Genomic DNA, 23718 nt, shown 5'->3' on the forward strand with positions numbered 1-23718 from the left:
CCACCGTACTTATGGATCATACAACTAATCAAATCAGATCTAAAATGAAGCAGATTATACGTTGCTTTTGGGACCTCTGCTGACATTGTTTTTTTTATTTAAATTTACCTTTGATAATTATTTCATTGTTCATGCAATACATCTTTATTTGTGAATATTCCTGCTGACAATTGTTTATGCAATTAATCAATGGTCTCATAGCTCAAAATAAAACAAGTTATCAACATAATGTTTAAAAAAAACTTTATTGAATACTGAATATTGGAATTCACACGACCCACACGGTGTCAGAAATAACAATGCTTCTTTCGTCACAGTAGACTGGTGGAGTAGACCGACGCAACGTGAGCAGATATGGAATGACCTCTTCTCGTCTTCCGTCGTTTTGAGACGTCTCAAATGACATTTCACTACCTAACATGGATGTTGTCATGAAATTATAAAAATACAATGAAAAACACAAGCAAACAAACTGATGCTTAAAAAAGGGTATTTAAGAAATAATTTACAAAAAGGACTGATTGCTTTCCATTACAGTGAATGTAGTACAGGTCTTAATATTAAAACAGCATATCTTGGACCAGTAACAGAAACATACATTAACACATGTTCCAAAGTATTCCATCTTGACTTCTTAAGGCCAAGGCTCGCGTCAAAGGGAGGCCACAGGCTGGCGGCGAGCAGACGACTGATCACTTTTCGGCTTGTTTGCTCGGAGAAAGGAAGAAATGCTTCCTCAGCAGACATGAACATGTGAATAGACCCTCCCCTCAGCACCCACCAGCCCTATTATTGCACTTGTTCGAGAGGAAGTCCAACACAAGTAAGTTGTGGCTTTACAGCAGTTGTCACGAATGAGGTGAAGGGCGACCACATCGCGGCGCTTACTCACACCCGGAATGAATATTGCTTCAAGTGCTATGATATGTTGCTCAGCTTTCACTTATTGGCTCGAACTTCAGTTGGGAGCAACTCACAAATGTGCAAGTCAGACGGAAGTCACAAGTTTCAAGCAAGAAAAAAAAAGTGGAGTCCCCAATTTGAAGCATGACTTGATTACCTTCCATAATGTTCAGTCACATCCAATATCTGCTCCTTTGCCACCTCATGTGTCATCACCTTGTGCATTGGGAGGTACTTAGCTGTACATTCACATCACTTATTGTTCCAAAACCAGCACCTGAATTATCTATCCTTTAACTGTCTTCTCAATTAACAAAGAATGTTGCTTAGTTGACTCATGACCACTATGAGAGATCTTAACCCATCTTTGTGCCTTTCATAGTGGCCAATGAAGTTAGTCATGCCTCTTATCTTTTCATAATGTTGTCACTCAATTTTTCTTTGAAACATAATCTTTGAATCATAAAGGAAAACCTCATTATGCTTGAATCATGAGCTGGCCGAATCAGTACGTATCGGTGGCTTGCCATGTTCATGTGCACAACACTTAAAAGAATTTTTCAATCATGAAAATGTGCATTTTCAATGCACAATACTTAAGTCTTGGGCAAGTCCCAAAATGGACGACTTAAATCTGACTTGTGTCAAGTCTTGTAACTGTCTCTCACCTCCACCTACTACTCCATATCACGTTTTCCTCTTTACGGCCCACTGGAGCGTGTTGAAAGTTTAGCGCCAGCGGGCAACTCCAGCGCTGACGGGCACATCCAAACTATTGGCCGAGCTTCCTAGAGCCGCTGCGGCCCAGGCTGGCCGTGCTGGAGCGGCGGGACAGGACCGGCGTGGCCACGGCGGGTGAAGTCTCATTGGAGCAGCCGTGTTGGAGCAAAATATCCATGCAGCCTTTACTCCCACCTTTTCTGGCCATCATCATGACCGTCCGGCCCTGGTGGTCCCTCGCGTTCACATCGATTCCATACTGCAGGTGGACAAATGAAGTAGCCTCATGTCAGTCCAAAAAAAACTAATTTCTGAACTTATAGTTACCCTGCAATCTGGATGCTTCAAAAAGCTACTGCTTGCCAAGTGATTTGACAAAGCTTTCACAACACACCACTAAACAAGACAAGAGTTTAGGAAATTTAGGGACATTATGGTTTCAAGTTCAATTTCAGGATAACCCTGAGATGGGAAGTCAAGTCAAAAACGCTCTTGACATTAGTATCCTCTTTGCCAGATGTTCTCAAATGGTGGTACGTGTACCCCTGGTCGTACAGAGAGGCACTTCAGGGTTTTTGTTCGATTTTGAAATGGCTTTTGCCGGCACCAGCAAAGCATCTAGTTCAATGCTGAATGCAGGAACAGTACTGTTTTCAATTCAAATTAAGAGAAAATAAATTGGAACACAAAACAAGTTCATTCGTGATAGACTGATTCCTTTGCAAAATATTCAATGCTTTTATTTTGTTAGGTGAAAAAAAAATGTTGAGAAAAAACATTCTGTGGGGTCCCTCCCGCTAAAGAGGGCATTCTGATGCATATTGCATTTGAGGAATATGAATAAAGCAGCAAAATCAGGGCATTTTCATCCATGTCAGTGAATGGTCATTTCGCCACCAACAAAGAGCTGAGCCATGCCCCTGTTAACATGCAATGGTATTTTAATGAGATTTTTTAGTCCAATGACATTAAATGATTGAATTAGGATTCTCAACATACGTATCTTATGTTTTTGAAACGCAGAACATCAGTAAAACTACGAGTATAGATGAGTATTATAGTAGTATTTAAAAAAAAACAAAAAAACATCTTCAGCACCCGACAATGACCACAAAGGAGGGGAGAGAAAGCAGTTGCGCACCCAGATTAGCAGTTGTGTCATGACCACGTCGCCCAGCTGGCAAGCGGCGTGCAGGGCTGTTCCAGTCGTCGGCGGCTGAGCGTTGATGAGCTCCTTGCTGCTGTGGGCCAGCAGCAGCAACAGGCGAGCCAGGTCGCGCTCGGTCACCGCCGACAGCAGTCGCGCCGACATGTTGACGTCCGCGCGCGGCTGCAGCGGCGCCACGAAAGCCCGTTGTTCATATTTGGCGCGGATCCACGACTCTCTCTCCTCACTAAAAAAAAAAAAAAAAAAGGACAAAAATAGCATTAGAAACTTGAACAATTAGATTTTTGGAGAAAAAATAATAGACCATGGTCACATAAACCGCCCTCAAAAAAAAGTACATCTTGTGGGAGTGGGGGGGGCACAATACAACACAGAAGCTATGCCACATTGTGGCGGCCATTTTGAGCAAATAAAACTTTGGGCACTGAGGCGGTTTTGCAAAATGAAAATAGCGAGGTATGCACACACCGTGAAGCGTTGGGCGCGGGCTTGGCCCGGCCCAGAGTGCGGGCCTCCCAGACGCTGTTGGCCGTGTGGTTCCCGATGGCGGCCAGCACTTGCGTGAGCTCTCCGGGCCAGTCGTCCAGGTCCAGCGAGCGTACCCGAGACAAGTGAGTACCCAGGTTGCGGTGGATGCCCGAGCACTCGATGCAGATCAGGGCGCCTAGGTTGAGACTGGCCCAAGTGGGGTCTTCGGGGAGACAGTATACAGGGGAGACATATGACATGAATGATTCCCAAATACAGAAACTGCTTAGCTGATTGCTCCTGTTTTACCCTCTGAATGTCAAAATAAGATTTGGCTGCTGTTCAGCACAGGAGTAGAATTTTTTTATGGTTGGCGGGCCACCTCAAAATCTTGTCAAATCCTAATTTATGCTTCATGCAAAGCTGTCCGGGTAGCATTTTTTATTTCGTTTTTCTAACACTGAAATATATGACATATGGAGTTGCTTGATTGACTGCTTTTGATGTGCTCAATAAATTAATTTTAAAGTAGCCCTTGAACCTTACGCATTTCTGTGTGTAGTCCCTGGGGGGGCTTTGGACACCGCTGCTCTACTCCTCAGGATTAAAATCAACTTTGATTTGATGATAATATATTCCACCAATTAAAGCTTCATGTACTCTGCAGGAAGAGATTTTGGTCCATTCTGTAGATTTATTGTGGCCGGGGGAGGCAGCTGTACTCCAAAATAGTAACATATAACTCCAATTAGAGAAGATAAAATATGATTATAAAAACAACAATTTTATCGTGCAGGTTCACTGACACTTTCCTTTTCGGCGAATCACTTTACATCACTTTTGTTTTACAATGAATTACGCATGTTCTGCTTCACAAGCACTTCATCATTAAGTTGCAATTATTTTTCCTTGAATGTGAATATTGAACTCAAGTGGACAATGACGATGCAGTTAGAGAAGCAGGCCAGCACTCACTTGGCGCCTCGCAGTCAACACACAGATTGTTGCCTTTGGTGTTACGGATGCCCTGCAGCGCCACTGCCTCGCTCTGGCTGCTGCGTCGTGCCTAGACACATGCAGACATACACACACACACCTACATTTAAAGTGAAATACTTTTGACGAATCACTTTTGATCAGTCGTTACATGTTAGGTGAACTATTTAATATCAAAATAATGAGGCAGGTACACTACAGTGGCACATTCACCTTTATTAATTGCTTGCCCCCCATTTCTTGAATCAATGTTCTCTTGAAATGACAATTACCCACGCAAGCAGACTCTAGAAATGCTTAAAATACATGACAAGAAAATAGCACTTCATGTTGTTATAGGACCAGACTGACAGCTATTTCAAGCTATTTCTTTTTTTTAAATGTATCGGCCGATTAATCAGTAGTCGGTATTTTTTATGCCAAAAATTGGCAGAAAGGGATTATTTGAACAAGAAAAACCGCGCTATAACATCAGGTGTGGGCAAACCTTTTGACCCAAGGGCCACAACAAGATGGATGGAGTGTTTTGATTATCTACTTCAAGAGAGAAAAAAAATGCAAGCTGTCTAAAAAACATGTGGTTTAATTTGAATAGAAAAATGACAAAAGCATTACAACTTTCATGTTTGGTTGGGGTTTGTTGTTTTTTGTTCATGTTATTAAGTTCATGTGTGTTTCCCTAGCATCTGCCTTTCATGTCTATGTCTCGTTAGTTTGATCTCGTCCACCTGCCTGTTTAACTACCCCCGCTTGTCATCCAATCCGCTTTTCCTGCCTCTAGTTCCCTTCCAGGTGTTGCGTGTTTCCATAATTAGTCTTCGTGTGTTTAAGTCCCAGTTTTGGTTCAGTTATTTGTTGGGCCATTGCTTTTTCCTTGCTGTTATGCTGCCACCTACCGTTTCCTGTGAGTTTAGTTTACTGTCTCGTTCATTTGCTACTTTGTCAATTGTCGTTCCTGCATGATTTTATTGTTAAACCTTCATGGAGCTTTTTGGAGCTATTTCCTCTATTTCCTGTTTTTGGGTCCCCCTCCCTCCTTGCCCCCACTCAAGTTTATAGCACTCGTATCTCATTTTTGGTCAGAAAAGTTGGGTCAAGAACAAGCTGGGTCAAGAACAGGCCATTGTTCTCTAGGAATGGAATGTAACATTTAAAATCCTTTGCTCAGCCAGATAAAGTGTAATCCCATAATATCAAAATCTAGTTGTCACTCTAAAGAAGATTTCCTGTCTGTTTGGAATCTGTCCATTTGAAATATCGATTGCCCCATAAAGCTATCGACGCGCGTACCTTGTTTCGGCCACTCTCACACGATTGCAGGCTGGCCAAGATCTGACTCTCAATAGCCGACACCCACGCGTCCCTCTCCTCCAGACTGGGTGCCTCAAAGTGCCACGTCTGGCCGGTAAAGGACACAATGATAAAGTCGGCGTTTTCTTCATCTGAAAGGCAAACAACACACACGTCAACAAGCGCCAGCCTCTGCTAACCCGTTTTGAGCGGCCCACCAAGAGACACTGCATGCGAGCAAACGAGACAAATGAAGACATCGGGGTCGGCGATGACCATGTCAGTCAAACAGAGGAAACGTGAGCCCAAATGTTACCTGTCCTGTTAATGTTTCTCAAGCTACCAAAGCTCTTTAACTTCCACATTTTGCGCTTGGCTGCAGAGCAAAAGACGAGCACAGAGGCAGAAGACAAAGCAAAGGAAGAAAGCGCACAAGTTAAAAATTGGCCCAGAAAACATCTTCAGATGAAAGTCACATTCATTCAAGTAATAGAGGAATAAGATTTTTGGTTGAGGGTTGAGCTGGCATGTAGGCTACTCCCTGGATTGGTCGCCAGTCCATCACAGGTCACAAGCACACATTCACAAGTTAGACTAGCGGCTGAATTTTTTTTTTACCTTTAATCACACGAGATTGGGACAGTACAGAATAAAACGTTGACGGGAGCAGCTAAGAGCAAGATTACGCAGGAGGAAGACAAAAAAAATCCTTGGAGAGGTTTGCTTTATTTTTTTAAATGTAGGCTTAAAAGAGAGAGGTTTTCAACTTTCATTTTCAACCAAATTTGGATTGTAAAAAGATGTGTTAAAGATTTGCAAGTTACATTGTTACAAACCATATTCAGACGTTCTTTGGACAGACACAAATAATGCCTGCTCGATGTGTTTTCAACCAGTTTTTGCTGGTGGGTGGGCTACCAGGTGGGTGGTCTCCCCGTCTACTCATGATTCTGCGCAGTGGATTTCTTTTCCTTGAGAGCAATTACCTTCGGCCTGCCCGACGGCTGCATCTCCTTTTTGATTCATGCTTTTCTTCCTCCTGTTCTTCTTGCGGTCTGTCATGGGAGATGACTGGCCGGCATCTTTTCCGGAAAACGCTCCGGACGCCCCCTCCAGCGTATCTAACAGTTCAGATAAGACATTGAAGAAATTGAAGAATGTGAGTACCCTTGGGGGGATGAGTAGGCACTTCAGGGGGTCCCTGAGATTGTAACCTCTGTCGGTAGTTGCAAATGTTATGGTTTTTAATGCTGTGACAGAAAAAGTATAATTTTCTTTTCAAATTAAGAGCAAATGAATTGGAAATTGAAGCAACCTATTGTTTTGCCTTGTTTTGTAAAGTCATAAACCGATGCACATTTTCTACAGCTGTGTTTTATGTTGTCACAATAAAGGGAAATGTTTTGCAAGGATTCATTTTGTATCACAGACACCTGGTGGCAACTTTTTATATCCACTGGGACTTACTGTAAGTAGGGCTTGTGAATCCTTTTTGGTAGCTGAGCTTATTTGTGTCCAAAAGCAGCTTGAGAAAGAGTACGTACCGACGCTTTGCGCTTTGGTGGACAAAGACGAGGGGCAGCGCTGAAGGCCTCGCTCTCCTCCAGCAGAGCGGTCCTCAAGGACAGAGAGGGTGGAAGGACACAACTGAGGCACTGGTGAACAGACAAACAGGAAGGAAGGGTTTTCAAAGAGACATCTGCAACAGGGCTTCTCAAACTACGATTAGACTCTCCTTGTCAGTGTCACTGGGTCCACCTGTCATTGTTAACCAGCCCCCCTCCCCTTGTGTTGACCAATCAGCTCCCTCTGCCAATTGTTTCCTGTCCAGCTGTTTCCAGTTGTCTCATTAGTTGTGTTATGTTATTTTGTGTTTAATTGGTGCTATGATAGTCCGGTTTGTGGACAAACACTCCCCTGTTGGTTTTTATGAGCCATTTGAAATAAGTGTAACATGCAGTACCTGTACTGATGCTCTCAGCAGCTGCCAGTTCCTTACTGAGCCCGTTGAGGCCCGACGAGGTGGGGGGCACAGGTGAGGGTCCTGCGGGAGTCACAGCTCTCGGAGGACGTTTGCCGGGAACCTTCACTGTCACGCGCAGCAGGTCGATTTCTTTCCCGTGCGCATTCTGCATGTAGTCCTAAAATCCGCAACACATTATTATTCTGCTGCTTTTTTTTTGCTTTTCTAAATTTAGACAACGCCCATATGCTAAAACTGATAAAAAGTGCGACAAGAAAGGGCTGCTGAGCTGTCTTAACAAGCAACTTGAGTCGACAAAGAAATGCAAAAAAATGCTTCTAAAATGAAACGGTAGCAAAATGCGAAGATAAATTTGAGAGAAATGTGGATGCACTGTTTGGTAGGGATCGTCTTACACTTGAGCTGGAATGGTAGCTCAGCGTGCCATTTTTGGACAGAGTGACATATTTTTTCTTCCACTCCTTGTTCAGAGAGCTGCCACTTCTCTTCCACAGGATGCTCTGTGGAAACATAGCAAGATCAAGTAGGCAATCTGTTAAAGTAAAAATATATCTTATAAAGAGAAAAGCCAGTGACAACTTGTTTTCATCTGTTTTTGTCAAATAAAACTCCGCAATCAGTCTCCTGCTCATCAACCTGTTCTTGTGTAAACCAATCAGCTCCCTCAGCCAGTTTTGTCTTGTCCAGGTGTTCCTCATTGTCTCATCAGTATGGCTTGTATTGATCCCACTTCTTTCTTTTAGTTTTTTTTTTTTTACTTTTAATCTCATTTTTGGCATTGATGATTAGTTTATTTTGCTTTGTTTAATCCCAATACTTTGCTTACGTTTCGTCCTACTTGAATACATGTTTTTGGTTTATTGAGCACTTATTGCATCACTGCATTTGGATCTTCAAATCCCATGCAAACCCAACAGTGTTTACTCATGGTCACTTGCAAATGTCTGGATTTGGCAAAAAAAAAAATATTTTCCAAATTAGGCTTGTTTTTCGAATTAGTGTTTTTTTTTAGTGTTCCCAGCCTGAAAGATGAAAAATTACGCCCTTTTCACTTTAGATCCCCACACCCAGTATTTTAGCAGCTGGTGTGCTGGAGCCTATCGCAGCTGAATTTGGGTGAGAGGCACACCTTGGAGTTTTCTTCTTGCACGGACTGTAAACTGAAAACGCAATTAACGAGTGATCACAGACAGATTCTGGCACCAACCTGTTTGATGGGAATGGGTCGATTGCCACTAGCATCCCCTTTGCTGTCAGCTCCTCTCTTGTCTGAGTCCCGGTTCTGAAAGCAAAACCCAACGGCGGGAGTATGCATGACATACTCACAAGATAGTAAAAGGACAGCAAGTGGCAGACGGTGGGGTGAAATGATGACAAAGGTGTGACATGGCTGTGGGCGCTCGTGGCTGACAGAGGACTGACCTTGAAGAGCGAGGGTCTTCGTGGGATGCTCTTGAGAGAACGGGAGCTTCCACCCCCCTCCCCGTGCACCACCCTCAGCTCCCTGTGAGTGAGCACGGGGGTGGAGGGAAGGGAGCAGGCCAATCCGCCACCCACACCGTTGCTGACCTGAGAGGAAAGGTCGCAGGGTGCGGCGGCATATGAGAATGGAGGAAGACGATGGATTGGAGACACTGAAGGTGAAATGTCGAAAACAAAGCCTGCATCCGGGATGGACTGTTTGAAAGGCGCCCACTCTTCTTGCAGTTACCCAAAGTGTAAAGTAAGAACTGGATGAAATTTCGTGCCCGGACAACTGACGTCCCCGTGTCACCTACTTGAGCAGCCTTGCAGGTTACTTCTAAAGGTAATTCACCAGTGCTTTTTGAAATTGAACTGGGTAAAAAGTACAGATAAACGTAAAAAGCATTCCAAATAAATAATACATAAAATACAGAGGAAAACTATTTCAATACAATAACAAAGTATTTGTACTTCATTAGTGTGCTTGAGTATGAAGTATTTGTACTTTGTTATATCCCATCTTTGGATACAACAGGGCTTTTTTTGATTGGCTGTTGCCTCTGCGATGTTGCCACACCACTCACCTGTAATTCAAATTTCATATTGTAAGAAGAATAATTTCCAAAGATTGGACACTTTTGAGAACGAGTTGCAGAACCCTGCAAAATGTGTCACAGTTGCATCGCGGGCTTCTGCAGTTTGGGTAACCACAAAACAAGTGTGCAAATAACAGCACTGTGGGGGTTTCCAACCTGGCCGGGGAAGGATGCTGATCCCGGTGTGGAGCTTCCAGAGTGACTGGGGGAGTTGGGCAAGGACTTGCAGGCCTGCAGCGCCGCCTGCTTCTTTTGGGCCACTATTTTCTGGGCAGCTGGGAACAAATGTGGGCGACTTGATTGCTTGCCATGATGCAAGTGGCTTTTGCAAGTCCATGGTGGATTCGGGTGGTACGACTCACCTTCCGAAAAGACTCTATCGACGTTGAAGCCATAGGTGGCGCAGGTCTCATAGAAGAGCGAGTGACGCACATCGATGCACAGCTGGCGGGCTCTTTGGTCCTCAATCACACGCGGGTTGCTGCTGCTGATTTTATCTAAACGAGTACCGCAAAAATATCAGACTCGTCCTAAAACATCAGACCTAGGAGGAATCCCCCGAAATTTTGGACTATAAGACTCCAAAAAATATTTATTTTATTATTTTTTCTATGGTAAAGGCCAGATCATATTGTGTAGAGATGGTCTGCTTTTCACCTGGTCATTGTTGCTTCAAATCCCTGTAATATCAAAGAAACGCAGTTCTACCCATTAGTTTGTGTCCGGTCTACTTTGAAATTACCATGACAAATTGCATTCTAAATTCAAAAGAAAGAAACGGTAAAATGTTGGTTGGTGTGTCTGCTTCAAAAGGTTATGAGCCTCCGGGCCAACCTGTGTGAAATGTTTTCACATTGCCCAAACTTTGCTGAAATTACCTCAAACTCAAAAAGCACTCAAGAAAATGGATGAGCGAGAGAAGAAAGCTGAACTATCTACCATCTGTCCCTGATGGACTCAGCACAAGTCTAAGGGGAGAGCAACGTTTATGGCTCAACAAACATCATTAATAAAACACGCGGCTCAGCAGAGGTTGCCTTCACAACTGAGTCAACATGACCAAGGAAACACTCACCTCATGACTATCAACATCTTCCCTTTTGATTTTATCTAGCGGCAACGGAGAGACGATGCCAAGCCAAACGTGTATGTGAGAGTGACAGGACAGCTGTGCTTGCTCACCTTGAGTGCCAACAACGATGACGGGGACGTCGGCACGCAGTGAGCCCAGCTGGCTGTACAGCTGGTAGAGCTCCTGGAAGCTTCCTTCGTTTTCCAGACTGAAGACCAGCAGGATCGCGTCCGCCCAGCTACTGAACTGAAGGAAGCAAACGATGAGGTAAGAGGAGGGACCCATCGTCGCACGCACCCTGCTTCGCATACCTGCGCATCGGGCGGACCGGATTCCTCTCGGATCAGTAATAAATAACTCTGGCCATCCACCAGCACCTCCTTTTTGTACCTGCCGCCTGACCAAGACAAGTCATGAAGCAGCAAAGCGCACACACACACACACTCATTTCACACCACACAACACATCCTGGCTCATGCAATGAGTTTGTGAGTCCAAATTTATCTTTCATGTGGACATAATCAAGGTCAAATCTTTAAAGATGGTGTACCTTTGAGACCCCACATTTAACATTAAAAAAAAAAAAATCCATATCAGAGTTTTTGTCACAATATTTGTGGTGTGCTCTCCAAATTGAATCACCGCACAGAGGAATATGGCCTGATCAAATGTGGTGTGCATAGTGATCTGACTTTTGTCTTTTGATTGGCTTTTCACTGTGAACGATGGGACACATCTTCAGAAAGAGCTGATCACAGATTGAGGAAATGTCATCGGTCATGGGTATGAAAGGCAAAATCGCCTTCAAATTCTGAATTGTAACCCTTCCAAGTTTTTGCCTTGTTTTGTTTTCCTATCTCTTACCATCGGGTTTCTCATTTGCAACATAACTGCCAGTGATGTATTTGGTCACCAGGGCCGACTTGCCACTTTTCACACTTCCCAGAACGCCCTGATGGAGAGAAACAAGTGCAAAGTTTGCACAATTACAGCAGGAAACAGTTCTACACAGTGTTCAAATGCACTATTTTGGGAGACACAAGAGGAGAATATTCCAATATGTTTGATATTTGAATACATTGTGTCTGCAAATGTTTTCCTTGTGCTTTTGATTTGTGATCCATTCTTGATCTTGTCTAGATTCATCTTGAGGTACCGGGATGGGCAACGGGCGCCTGCATCTGGTCGTGGCCACAGGCCCCTTGATTCATTTTCATAGGGGAAAAAAAAATTAAATAAGGAAAAGGGGGAAACGGGTCATAATAAGACCCACCCAATATGAGTCAATTTGACCCTTCTGGTTTTCATACAACCCCCAAAATATGGCATTTTGTAGATGACAAACCTCAAAAATTGAGTTGTTTTGCATAAAACTGTGAAAGTTGGGTCAAATTGATCCAAATATTGGGTCGGTACTTTTTCACCCATAATTGGGTGATTTGAACCCCCAACTGTTTTAAGAGTGTCTATTCAAGGGGACCCATCCTTCCCATACTCGTAGTTCGGCACGCTCGGGTTTATCTATTCGCAGATGTTTATTCATTGTAAATATAACAAATGTCTAGTGCACCTTGTTAATTCAAGTGTTAATTCAGTTAAGCCTCACCAGTCTGAGCTCTGGGACGGATCTGCTCAGGCTCCATTCCTGGCTGTTGCTGATGTTTACTGCACACATAGAGACAAAGACAGTCACTGAGAAAGCCATATATTCGAGGTTTCATCCATTTTATGAAGAACATCACGACAGCCTGCAACCAGCCATAAATCGCGGCTCTCTGACAGGACACGTTGAGCAGACGTGTGGCCCAGGCACCCACGTTAATGAATGTAACCTTTGTGTCACTATGGGGGCCCTAACGCGTTGCTGTCAGGCTGCTCATTAGTTTTTTTTATTCCCCTCGTGCTGCGAAGGACTAACAAAGCCTGAAGAGGAACATTTTTTAATATGCAAGTACTAGGCAGCTTATTTGTTTTGAGGTGGGGGCCATTGTCCACAATCAGCAAAGAACAAGAATAAGACCAGAAATGCATATTATGGCTTTGTAAGCATTTTTTTAAAGGATGTTTGGAGGCATTTAAAGTAATATGCATTTCCAGAGGTGAGCATTTTACAAATCTCTCTTATCATTCATCCACATTTTTTTAATGCTAAAGCATACTGTAATCCTCAGCCGTTGGGCCATTATTTCATAAAGAACTCAGCACAAAAGATGTCAATGTCTTAACTGCTGGCAACAAATGTGAGTGCATCCTTAAGTGACAAACTCGGCCTAACTCATCATTTGCTGGCTTCATCTGACTCATTACTGGTAAAAGGTGTCAGGTGTGTTAAATTTATCATTATCACTCCTTCATTCCCTCCTACTAGTCACTGAAAAATCAATATGGTCAAGAACTCATTGAAGATCTGGAAGGAGAACAAAAAATGACTGTTGTTTTTCATGGAGACGGCCTCGATTAGAATTTTTCCAACAAATAAAAAATGGACTGCAGCACTGTGGCCAAAATAATTTATCAGTTAACCACAATGTTCCTTCCATTCGTCTCCAAGGTCCACCAAGAAATCTCAATCCATGTTCTCAGCCTCACATCCAGAGGGTGTCTTCACAAACGAGACAAAGAGGAAGACTGTTGACAGCATTGCTCAGTCATAGAGGGCAGACTCCGTGACATCAAATTAATGGGCGTAGTTGTGGTAACGGAAGTAAGCTACTTTGAAAATCTTGCACAGGGAAGCATACAAACAGTTTGCTGAAGACACGCCGCCTAAGGACAAGAATGGCTGAAACCGTGTCCTGTGGTCTGATGTGGCCAAGGAAAACCATGGCTGGGTACACCCATAAAGACAATCAAACTATTTTAGTCCTATTTTGCCCCTTCCTTACAAGTTTCAATATTTACATCCAAAAATATTATGTGGGAAAAGTTGAAGTTTCCCCAAGTCAATGAGTCAGTGAATGTTGATATGGAACAGAATGTAACCAATCCCAGAAGCACTTGAAAAAAATCCTACCCAATACCGCATTTTGTATAAAAGTAGGTCCCCAGACACCACAAAGTACTTTTCTTGGCAACATCATTTTTAAGTGTGCCCCTCTTCAGAAACACTCGGTAAACATCAACATATCGGGGAGGGTCTCTTCTTATTAGTTTTTGTGAGATCACATGTTATTACTGCCTCAGAGGACTTAGTTTCAAGATCGATGGTAAGCAGAATCTTAGGACCTGAAATGGGAGACCAACATCCTGAAAAAGGCCCAGATTATGTATCGACTACAGATAGTGCAGACTTTAGGACCAAAGAGCATCATAAAACTGCTGGAATGCGAATGTGGGTCTTGGTACGAATGATGAGTAAACAACCAAATATTTTTAAAAACTATTAGTCACTAATCACACCTTCACACAGTTTGATCTATAATAAACATGACATATTTTTGCTTCTTCAATTGAGAGAAAATAAATTCCTGAATGTTGGCTTCAGGTTTGTCTTCCTTCCCAGGCCAATACTGATCAGACATTGTAATTCTTCAGCTGCTCTACCGCGCAGATTCCACAGAAAGACAATTATCCACGCTCTGTGCCCCAAAGCAGCCGCGTGGGATCTACTTAGCAGCCCCACGAAGCTGCCATTCGACGTTGAACACAACCAATCTTTCCATTTCATTGTTTTGGGAGGGGATTTTGTTGCATACACACACACACACACACACACACACACACGCATACACACACAACAAACCCTCGTCCTCCGCCACCCTTCTGTTTCATCAGACTCTGCCGCTGTGGCAGCAGCAGTCGTCCTGCCGGTTGCCATGGCAACACTTCCTCCTGCCCTGGGTGAAATTGCATGTGTGTGTGTGTGTGCGCGCATGTACAAGTGTGTGTAGTCTGACTACTTGGGTGAATCCACAATGTGCCTGTGTAACCGTGTGAATGCACAATGAATGAACGAACAGACACACACCCACATCCATACAATTGTGAAAGCTCTCAATGTTCAAATACTACTGATAATTATAACGTTAGTGAATGAAAGGCAGGGAGGGAGGGCAAAAAAAAATTGGCATATGAGGAGGGTGGACTATCGAAGAAACGCTCTTGACGTGAGTGAGGATATATGGTCTCGTTCCTTTCGTAGGTGCAGCTTTATGAGCTAAAAATCACCCCAAGCAGTGAGACCCATCTGTGCAACCTGCAAGCCCCCCGAGGAATCATTATATGATTTAGATCTATGCTGGGAACGTTGGTTATGTGAATGTGTGTGCAGATTATCCCTCCAGCGGCGTGAAATCAGACCACGCTCAGAGGAGAATAAGATTAGGACTGTCCAAGACCATTGTATCACGCCCTCTCAGATGAAAGACGTTTATCTGTCTTCAGTCTGAATTTGCACATTCACAAGAGCATGTTTCAGGACATCAATTTTAGTAACAAACCCATCCCGAGAGCAAGACGGACACATGAACTTTACCCTACCAAACGGGGGCCTCAGATATGAGATTCTTTAATGACAAAAGCTGGAGGACAGAGAGAGAGAGAGACCGTGGGAGTGTGTGTTGGTGGCCACCTACCCTCCTCCTCACTGGAGTCCCTCTGAATGAAGACAGAAGCAGGCGATGTGGATGAGCCCGCCACACCTGAATTGCTCTTTGTGAAAATGCCGCTGATGAATTTCAGCATCTTTCTATCTTTGGTGGCACCTCGCTGGCCCTGTTGTGTCTCCCTGCTCAGCGCTAGGTCTTCAGAAAGGCTGTTCAGGTCGCTGTTGTCCAGGGTGCGACTTTTTCCCTTGCGAGGAGCTTTGCTGGGCTGGGTGACCGGTGCAGGTAGGGAGGTTGAGCCTGACTTGAGTCTGTCCTTGCGAGGCATGTCTCTCAGTATTGCAGCCATGCCACCTCCAATCTCCAGCTGTATCCCAGCTTGGACCTCATCCCGCAGGTCCCGCCATACTTCGGTCCTGCTCGCCTCAGCCCAAGAGGCCCTGCAGGGGCCTGGTGAGCGCGTGGGCATTCTGCAGTCCTTGCGATCAAGACTCTGGGCCGAGGTTGGACTGCGATCGCGACCCTCCCTGGAGTCCCGGCCGCGGGTGGCCACGCTGCTGTGAGATTTGAGCAGACTCACGGGCCTCTGGCCTACAGGACGGATAGGTAAGCTGGTTCTGGTTGGAGTACGGGCAGGTTCAACTGAATCTGTTGAGGCTGCACTGGTTAAAAAGGGAGGCCAGGATTGCTTTGATTCAGGGGCACAATGTATCTTTTCTGCATCAGCAGACTTCAGAGATGTGGCTTTCTCAGGCTGTAATGGGATAGCAATTTTGCACAGTGATTTCTCACAGGTAGCTCTGGGGGAATCAACAGTGGAGGGGGATTCATCTTTCGACTTGCTCTGAGGTTTACTCTCTTCATCTTCATTTGATGTGACTCCTTTCACAAAAACAGGACCTTCAGCCCCCAACGCTTGGGCCTGGGCCTCTCCAGCTTCATGAGGTTCAGTATCCAACTTCGCCCCGGCTTCTTCTCCCCAGCTCGCACTCGGCTGGGTCCCCGATTCTGCTGTTGCCTCCCTCTCCGATGTGCTGCTCTGGACCTCCCCTCCATTCTCCTCCACTGCCTCTACCTTAACCAAGGTTAGGGAGATGAGGTAGGTGGTGCGTTGCTGCAGAGCACTGGCTTCGGTCATGGGGTCCAGCTTCACGACACACGGTAGATGAATGAAAGCGGGCACTGGGAAGTCAACTACTGACAGTTCGTCAGCAGGTTGAGATGCGGAAGAATCCGACGGAGCAACTGATACAAAAAACTTGCACGAAAGGAGCTCAAGTTTCTCCTTACGTCAGCAGAGAGCCCCTTGGCTTTATCCATTCCCAACTCTCCCTCTTCCTTTGTTTGGGTTTTTAATTGAAGTCACAGAGAATCTGCACATTCCATTGCTTTTGCACACAAGTCACAAAAACTCTTTGATGTGAGCGGCTACCGAGGTTGCTAAATCTTCGTTACCGTGTGCAATGCCTCATTCGTGTCGGACCTCAATTGACCTTATTTATAGCACCCTCCATCTTGTACGTTGCTTATCCAGTGGCTCTTTTTGTGCAAAAAAAAGGCTTCTCTTCACGACTCCAATTCCCCTGCATCGTTTACGTCATCAAACACGGGATCAGTAGCAGCTGTAAAGTCTTGAAATATTCGAGAGTCACCTCAAAGCAACAAAGTCAAGTGCAGCCGGGGATCTGGATCATGAGCTCTCAATGCCATTCCTCCAGCCTCACATGCGTGTTGACAACAGGCAGGCACACAGGAAGGACACTGACGAGGGAAGAACTGGATTGGGTGGAGATGCCAGCAGAATCCCTGGCGGGGATGCATAAAGGAGTCAGGGCGCCTTTGGCCATCACGCCCCTCTCACCGTCTTCCAGGTTGTCCGAGTCCTCGCAGCGCATGAGGCATTTAGCATGACGAGGAGGCGGCGGCAAGTCACGGCTTACAACGACACAGACGCCGTCGCACAGGTCTGACGAGTCTGAAGCTTGTTATGAGTTCAGAGTCCGTCTCTTAAGCACGCTGCTTGTAATCTCCATCTGCATGCCCCTCCTTGATGCAAGCCACACGATCCTGCTCCACTGCCGCCGTTTCCTCTTGCAGAGCCTGCTTGCTCTCTCCTCTTTATTGCTCATCCCTTCTATTCCCTCCTCCCCTCCATCTTTCTCCCAGCTTGCTGCCGAGGCGGGGGTGGGGTGTCTATTGGGGGGGTGGGGGGTGTCTTTGAAGTGTTGGACCTGCTAAATGAGCGGAGACAGAGGAAAATATCACTGGAAAAGGGGAGGGGCTGTTAAGCAAGAATGTGAATAAAGGATGGAGGGGGGAAAGGGGACACTCAAGCTGGGGTTTTCTTCCCAAGAAATAATTTTATCAGGATCATCCATCTGTCCGCAGCTATCTGTCGGGGTGTGTTTATGCGTGCATGTGTGTGGTTCCACGTAGCTCCTCCTCACAGGGAGGCTTGGCTTGTTTGTTGCTAAGGTGTTACAATCTTCCCGGTGATGGTGGCACAATCATTTCCTCCATGTCCTTCCTCCTCTGTTGGTACAGTCTGTATCGCTGCCTCACAATGCTTCCATACGTGTGTGCTTGTGCATGTGTCATAGATGAGGGCAAAAGAGCTTTCCTATGAGTGTATTGATCTGTAGCCCATTGCTTGCACCGGCATGTGTTCATTAGCAGAAGTGGGAAAGCTCTTGTCTCAGCAGGAGGATGGGAACATATTGGACATCAATAGCTGGGCTACAGAAAACGATCTGTCACCACATACTTACTTAGATATTTGGGTGTAAGTCAAACTAATTCATTGGAACACAGACAACACATGGTGAGGTTAAGTTTATACATGAAGGATCGGCCCCTAAATTTAAAGTGGACCTGAACAATGTTTTTACAGCAAAATAAAATATGTTTTAAAACATTTTTAACATAATTAAACCAAGTCCCTCTCGTCTCATGAAATATTATGGGGCGGGGTGTCTTGGTGGTATGTGGTCATCCTGCAAGTCACAAGTTGTGTGTTTGATACCTGGCCTTTGCGACCACATTGAAGTATCCTTGATACTGAAGCTCCACTGGGTCCTGATGCTGCATAATTACTGAGGAATTGAGTAGTATTTTGTAAAGAGCTTTGAGGGCCTTGTAAGGTGGGAATGCGCTGTATAGAAAAGTGGCATCTAATAAGTGTCTTGGTAACATTCTTATTCTAATTAAATTTTTATTAAATTTCATAATTCAAGATTGTTATTGTCATATTCATAGTAATTCATAGCCCACAATCAAATTCCTATTCTGTTCACTTCCCCGAGCAGACTACGTACATTTCAAAATCGAGCAAATAATAAGGTAGGCCATAAAACAAAACAAAACAAAACAGTAATAGAGCAATAACGGCAGTAATAATGAACCACTAATTTGAACCCATATATTTTTGGGGACCATTTTAAAATGGAGTTTCCACTAATTATAAGAAACAAATTGTCCCCCTACTTTTATCATTTAATACATTTGTTGTGGAAAAAAGAGACAGCTTGGTGACGAAAAAGGAAAAATAAAATAAGTGAAGGGAGGTTAAGTAAAGGGAGGCAAGGCAGAGTAACATGAGGAATAGAAGAAGCAGGTTGGAATAGCATTTAAAAAAAAACATGGACGGTGTAAGATGGTTAAGGTTTGTAAAAAAAGGAAAACAAATAAAAGACAATGATTTGACACTAACCCTAAACCCCACTCTCATTTGTGAACAATCAAGTACCCTCTGGTGATTAGATAAGATTCCCGATCGTGCTTGTGTCGCACTTGTCTGTTAACAGGAATGTGCCAAAAATAGACTGTTTTTGGTAGAAGGGTGTGACTCAGGAATAGGAAGGAGCCATTACATTGTAGATTAAAAAAAATAGCAGTACAGTATTTATTATTTGTCAGTACTGGCATACTATTTATATACATTATTGAATCGATCAATCTCAGAGCTCTGAATCAAACAGACTTGATGGTGATGTCAAATTGCTGCCATGCAATAACATCAATCAGTCAGTATAATTGTGTGATGTCTGGCTGGATTCAAAAATCAATTTTTATTACTCTGACCCAACACAAAGAAAAAAAACTGCACCTTACTAATTTTATTCGCGGCATTTAAAAAGGAACATCAAATGCTGCTACTGCTCCTATGATGTGCACACCCATCTCTTAGGAATTTCATAGTAATTGCTCTCATGAAATGTTTTGATGTGATGCTGCGGCACATCCTGTAATCACAATCAGCATGTCCACCTGCTCCGTCTGCATGCTCCTCCTCTCATTCCCGCAGTCGGGCCCACAACGACTGGTATTGAATACAAACGAGCCAACAAGTGCCTTTGGCTCAAGGGGACGAACGCCGCCTTCAAATGACTGCCAGACAAAGCGCAGCACAGCGCGGAAAATTGTTTGACCGGCATCCGTGTCGGCAATATTCCATTCAGAAAGCTGTCGTTCTCACAAAATTTAAGGGCGTCACGTATGATGAACGCACCTGCTGTTCACTGAACAGCGGCCGAAAGCTTTGGTCGTATCGGCTGAGCTCCGGTTCCTCCTTCCCTCACCCTCTCGCACACGTCCTTTGACATCTTAAGTGCTGACAAACTCGAGCAGCCATCTCAATTTCTTGATTTCACTCAGCCTCCGTCGTCGTCCTCAGCCGAAAAGAGATGCAACTCTTTTTTTAGCACACGTCAACTCTGAACTCGCACATCAAGGGCCCGCAGAGACGCAAAGCCAGACACTTTGATCCTCACTCTACAGTCGAGCGACGCGCCGTTCCAGTCTAATTATACAAAAACTCGCTTGAATGTTTTCAAGGAAGCATGCAAAGGGGGATGGTTTCAACATGAGCCAGACCCCAAAAAGACCTGAAAGCTCAGCTAAGTCCCACCAGGCAGATAAAAGATTCCATGGTGAATTAAAGCAAAAATAAGTTGATTTGTCCGCCGTCAGACAAAATGGAAAGGAGCTTTATCTTCAAGGGAAAGATGGCATTTCAATTTAAATATTTTTCAATCATTCTGGACCATTACAATTTAAATGGATTTGACATAAAGCGCAAACATCATTTATTTAATGAAGGTTTGATTTATCACACAGCTTTAAATCAATCTTAACGTCAACATTCACAACTTATAGAATGGCTATTGATAGTGTGTGTATAGATTGCTTAAATACCACAATTTAGTTAGTAACTATTGTAAAATATGTATTGTAAATTACAATCCTGTCAGTTGTGCAAAATTTCGTTTTCATGACAGCTCATTTTGAAATTTGATTTATTGCCCATGGAAGGATGTGCGGACAACCCGTAAGCGTGGCGTTTTTTGCGAAAGGAAGTGGCTTTGAGAACGGATGCGCACTTGTCGACAGGAAGTCACCTCTCCTGCAACTGCCGATTGTTGCCTTGACTTCCCTTATACTCATTTAAACACAAATGCCACCAAATGTCTGACCGCTAAGGACATCGACATGAAATTTCAACTGTTGTCATATTCGCACATCTCACGAATCTTGAAATCAAAGAAGCTTATGCGGCTAAATGTGTCGGACGCAATTCCTAGCACATGTGCAGTGCAGCAATACAGTGATGCTGATCATTTGCTTGGTTCAAAAACAATTGACAGAAAAATAAATTATTTTGTATTCATTTTTAGATTAGCGTTACTTAAATGTAAACTGTGCACAGCAGCAAATAATTTTCCTCACTAGAAATATGAATGAGATTTTAGATGAATATCTCTCATGTGGTTGATGAAACAAAGGTACGTAGTTCAAAAGTGATCAATTTGTAGGAATGGCAACTGCGTCAGTTGAGACGTTTATGTTTATTCAGCTGCCTTTGAAACGTCATCCAAGGGCTCTCAACGGCCTACATGGGGCACTTGAGTGCTGCTAGCCCCTAACGCTGTTAGCATCAAGAGCAGCTCGCCACGGGTAGCCACTAACATTGGAGCCACTGGTAATAGGTGCCAATAATTTAAGTATTTTTTCACCCTTGTGCGGTATATTGTCAAATCCTTTGAACTTTACATCAAAGGCATTTCACATCAGAGCATTGAACGAAGACGCCCAGGAGCTGAAATTCCACCCAGATGGCGACAACATAAGTTCAACAGTACTACACAAGGGTTAAAGATCCTTAATTAGCATAATTAGCAAATGAAATTTAAGATTTAAGGACAACATAGTGTTGTTGATGTCGGTGATGAGTCAAGTCAGCCGTTATGTCGCGACACTACCTGAATTCACCTCCTAATAAAAGTGAAATTAAGCATTGATGGTCAAACGTTGTCTGGGAAGGTAAGGTATGTATTTTGAAAGTTGCCTTCTCACATGTTATTGCCACATGTTACATGAATACTTGTTGCTGCCTTTACCTTGACCCCTTCCTGACATAAAAAGGTATCCGAGAAATAAAAATGCTGTACCTATCCAAAATTTGTGTCATTGATAAATCTATCATATTCCATATTTTCATCAAATAAAAATCTACTTTGATCAAAGTTGATTGCAAAATCATATTAACCAATAACTGCAAATCAGGGGCTGATCAACATAGACTAGAACGGCTACAAAAATAAACAAAACTATTTGAGGTGCTACTTGTTTGATAGACACCGCTCAGGTTCAATTACATGTAAGTAACAGGTTATGTAAACTGTAACTACAAATTTAGAATTTTTTTGTAATAGATTAAAGTGACACTTATTTGAAAGTGCCCATCCGTGTAAACTGAGGCTGTAGGAAAGGTCTATTTTCTAGAATAGGGCTAATGGTATGGTTCACCAGCCTTAGCAGACATCCTCATATTACTTGCAAAAAAAAAAAAAAAAAGTCAATTACCTTCTATACTGTGGAGGTAAACTTTAAGGCCGGAGCGCAGCTGTGGATCAGCAACCCTTTCTAGTTGCTTGGAAAATCTGTTGATGCCAGCGTAGAGTGCCTCAAACCTCTTGACCTCCGCTTTGATCACGGCCGAGTTGAGGGATTTGCTGCTGCCACTCATAGTCACAAACAGTAGCAACGATAACACTCGGGCTCGCTCGGGTCCATCGGACTGCTTTCATTCACATATGCGACACTGACAGAGGTGGCAGCAAGCAAGGAGGGTCGAGTTCTCTCTGCGGACCGCTAGAGTCAGCAACCGCCCCGTCAAACCTTGCTGCAGGTTTGAGCTCAAATGAACTCACTTCCTTTTCGCAAGCCGAGCTTGACGGCTCACATGGCTGCTGTGGTCGAAAGCGTGACTCGCGAGCATGGCAAGCTTTACTTCCTTTGTCATCAAATAACATTAGGACATTTGCTCTTATGTACTTGTTCACTGCTTACAGGGCGTACAGAGGAGAGGCAGGAGCAAGTCGCTCGCATTGTGTGGAAATTAGACCAAGATAACTCATTTTAAAGTTTTTGTTTCACTATGTGTTGGACAATAACTTGTACAACTCAATTAAAAAAATAGAGGGAACAATTCTAGGAACTTCATGCTTTTCAATCATTGATGAGTGAAGGAAAAGGGCAGGTGCTTGAGCACCACCTAACATCTGTGTGCACATGCCCCGTCGAAGGCCTAGACCACAGTAGCCGGGATTCTTGCAAACACGTGGTAAATGTCTCCGGTTTGCCCTATCTACTATACATGCCAGGGTTTTTTTGTTTTTGTTTTTTTCAATTAAAACCGAAGGCCTAAAAAACTCCGGCCAAAGTGGGGATTTGCCAATTTCTTTGGATCTGCCTTTTTGTATAGACCTTGGTCCGCATTTCCGGCAGTAAGTCCAATTCATTTCCAGTGAGGGTTGGACTCCACCAAGGCTGCCCTTTGTCACCGATTCTGTGCATTACCTTTATGGACAGAATTTCTAGGCGCAGCCGAAGTGTTGAGGGGGTCTGGTCTGGGAGCCTCAGCATTGCATCTTTGCTTTTTGTGAATGATGTGGTGCGTTGGCTCCTGCAGGCCGTGACCTCCAACTCTCACTGGAGCGGTTCGCAGCCGGGTGTGAAGCGGCTGGGATGAAGTTCAGCACCTCCAAATCTGAGACCATGGTCCTCAGTCGGAAAAGGGTGGAATGCCCTCTCCGGGACCGGGATGAGGTCCTGCCCCAAGTGGAGGAGTTCAAGTATCTCTGTGTCTTGTTCACGAGTGAGGGTAGGATGGAACGTGAGCTCGATAGACGGATCGGGCATCTGGTTAGGATGCCGCCCCCGGATGCCTCCCTGGTGAGGTGTTTCGGGCATGTCCCACTGGAAGGAGGCCCCGTGGACGACCCAGGATACGCTGGAGGGACTGCCAAACATCTCCCTCCAGCCACTCCATGCCATGCCATGTCCTTGTTTTCCTTAATGGAAAGGAATCTTTAGAGATCTGTTCTGGATTTTCCTGCACATGCACTCAGATGAAAACCAGTTAAATGTGTATGTACTTTTGGTCCGTTGTGAATATGTATGTGCGTGCATTTTGATTCAAAAAAAAAAAAACACTTGCCTGCGCAGTACCTGAA

The 23718-nt window shown here is 44.2% G+C and overlaps 1 protein-coding gene across 4 annotated transcripts; it reads right to left on the minus strand.

Moving 5' to 3' along the window:
- Window positions 1-226: 226 nt before the first annotated feature.
- On the minus strand, window positions 227-22549 carry agap2 (ArfGAP with GTPase domain, ankyrin repeat and PH domain 2). 4 transcript variants are annotated; one of them, XM_088401689.1, is made up of 19 exons: window positions 15236-17298; window positions 12268-12326; window positions 11526-11613; window positions 10973-11058; window positions 10772-10907; window positions 9952-10086; window positions 9746-9864; window positions 8952-9098; window positions 8737-8811; window positions 7925-8029; window positions 7509-7686; window positions 7090-7200; window positions 6532-6666; window positions 5862-5921; window positions 5546-5697; window positions 4235-4325; window positions 3260-3482; window positions 2765-3017; window positions 227-1882 (listed from the first exon to the last, which is right to left on the minus strand). In XM_088401689.1, the coding sequence occupies exons 1-19, from the start codon at window positions 16341-16343 to the stop codon at window positions 1676-1678; spliced, it is 3468 nt and encodes a 1155-aa protein (XP_088257815.1). In that variant the 5' UTR covers window positions 16344-17298; the 3' UTR covers window positions 227-1675. The 4 variants fall into 4 exon arrangements, with proteins under 4 accessions (XP_088257815.1, XP_088257843.1, XP_088257834.1 ...); XM_088401717.1 differs by lacking the exons at window positions 5862-5921; window positions 15236-17298 and adding an exon at window positions 22067-22549; XM_088401708.1 differs by lacking the exon at window positions 8952-9098.
- Between the last annotated feature and the right edge of the window lie 1169 nt (window positions 22550-23718).

Source organism: Hippichthys cyanospilos, chromosome 2 (genome assembly GCF_059441005.1).
Source record: "Hippichthys cyanospilos isolate Australia breed blue-spotted pipefish chromosome 2, RoL_Hcya_1.0, whole genome shotgun sequence".
Classification (NCBI taxonomy): Eukaryota; Metazoa; Chordata; class Actinopteri; order Syngnathiformes; family Syngnathidae; genus Hippichthys; species Hippichthys cyanospilos.

Excerpts from the sequence above, each read along its gene's own strand:
- agap2 (XM_088401689.1), bottom strand. The coding sequence starts at position 16,343 with ATGACCGAAGCCAGTGCTCTGCAGCAACGCACCACCTACCTCATCTCC. Across the intron at positions 11,059-11,525 it reads TGCAAATGAGAAACCCGATG|GCGGCAGGTACAAAAAGGAG; the intron begins GTAAGAGATAGG and ends TGTCTTGGTCAG. Across the intron at positions 8,030-8,736 it reads GACCCATTCCCATCAAACAG|AGCATCCTGTGGAAGAGAAG; the intron begins GTTGGTGCCAGA and ends ATGTTTCCACAG.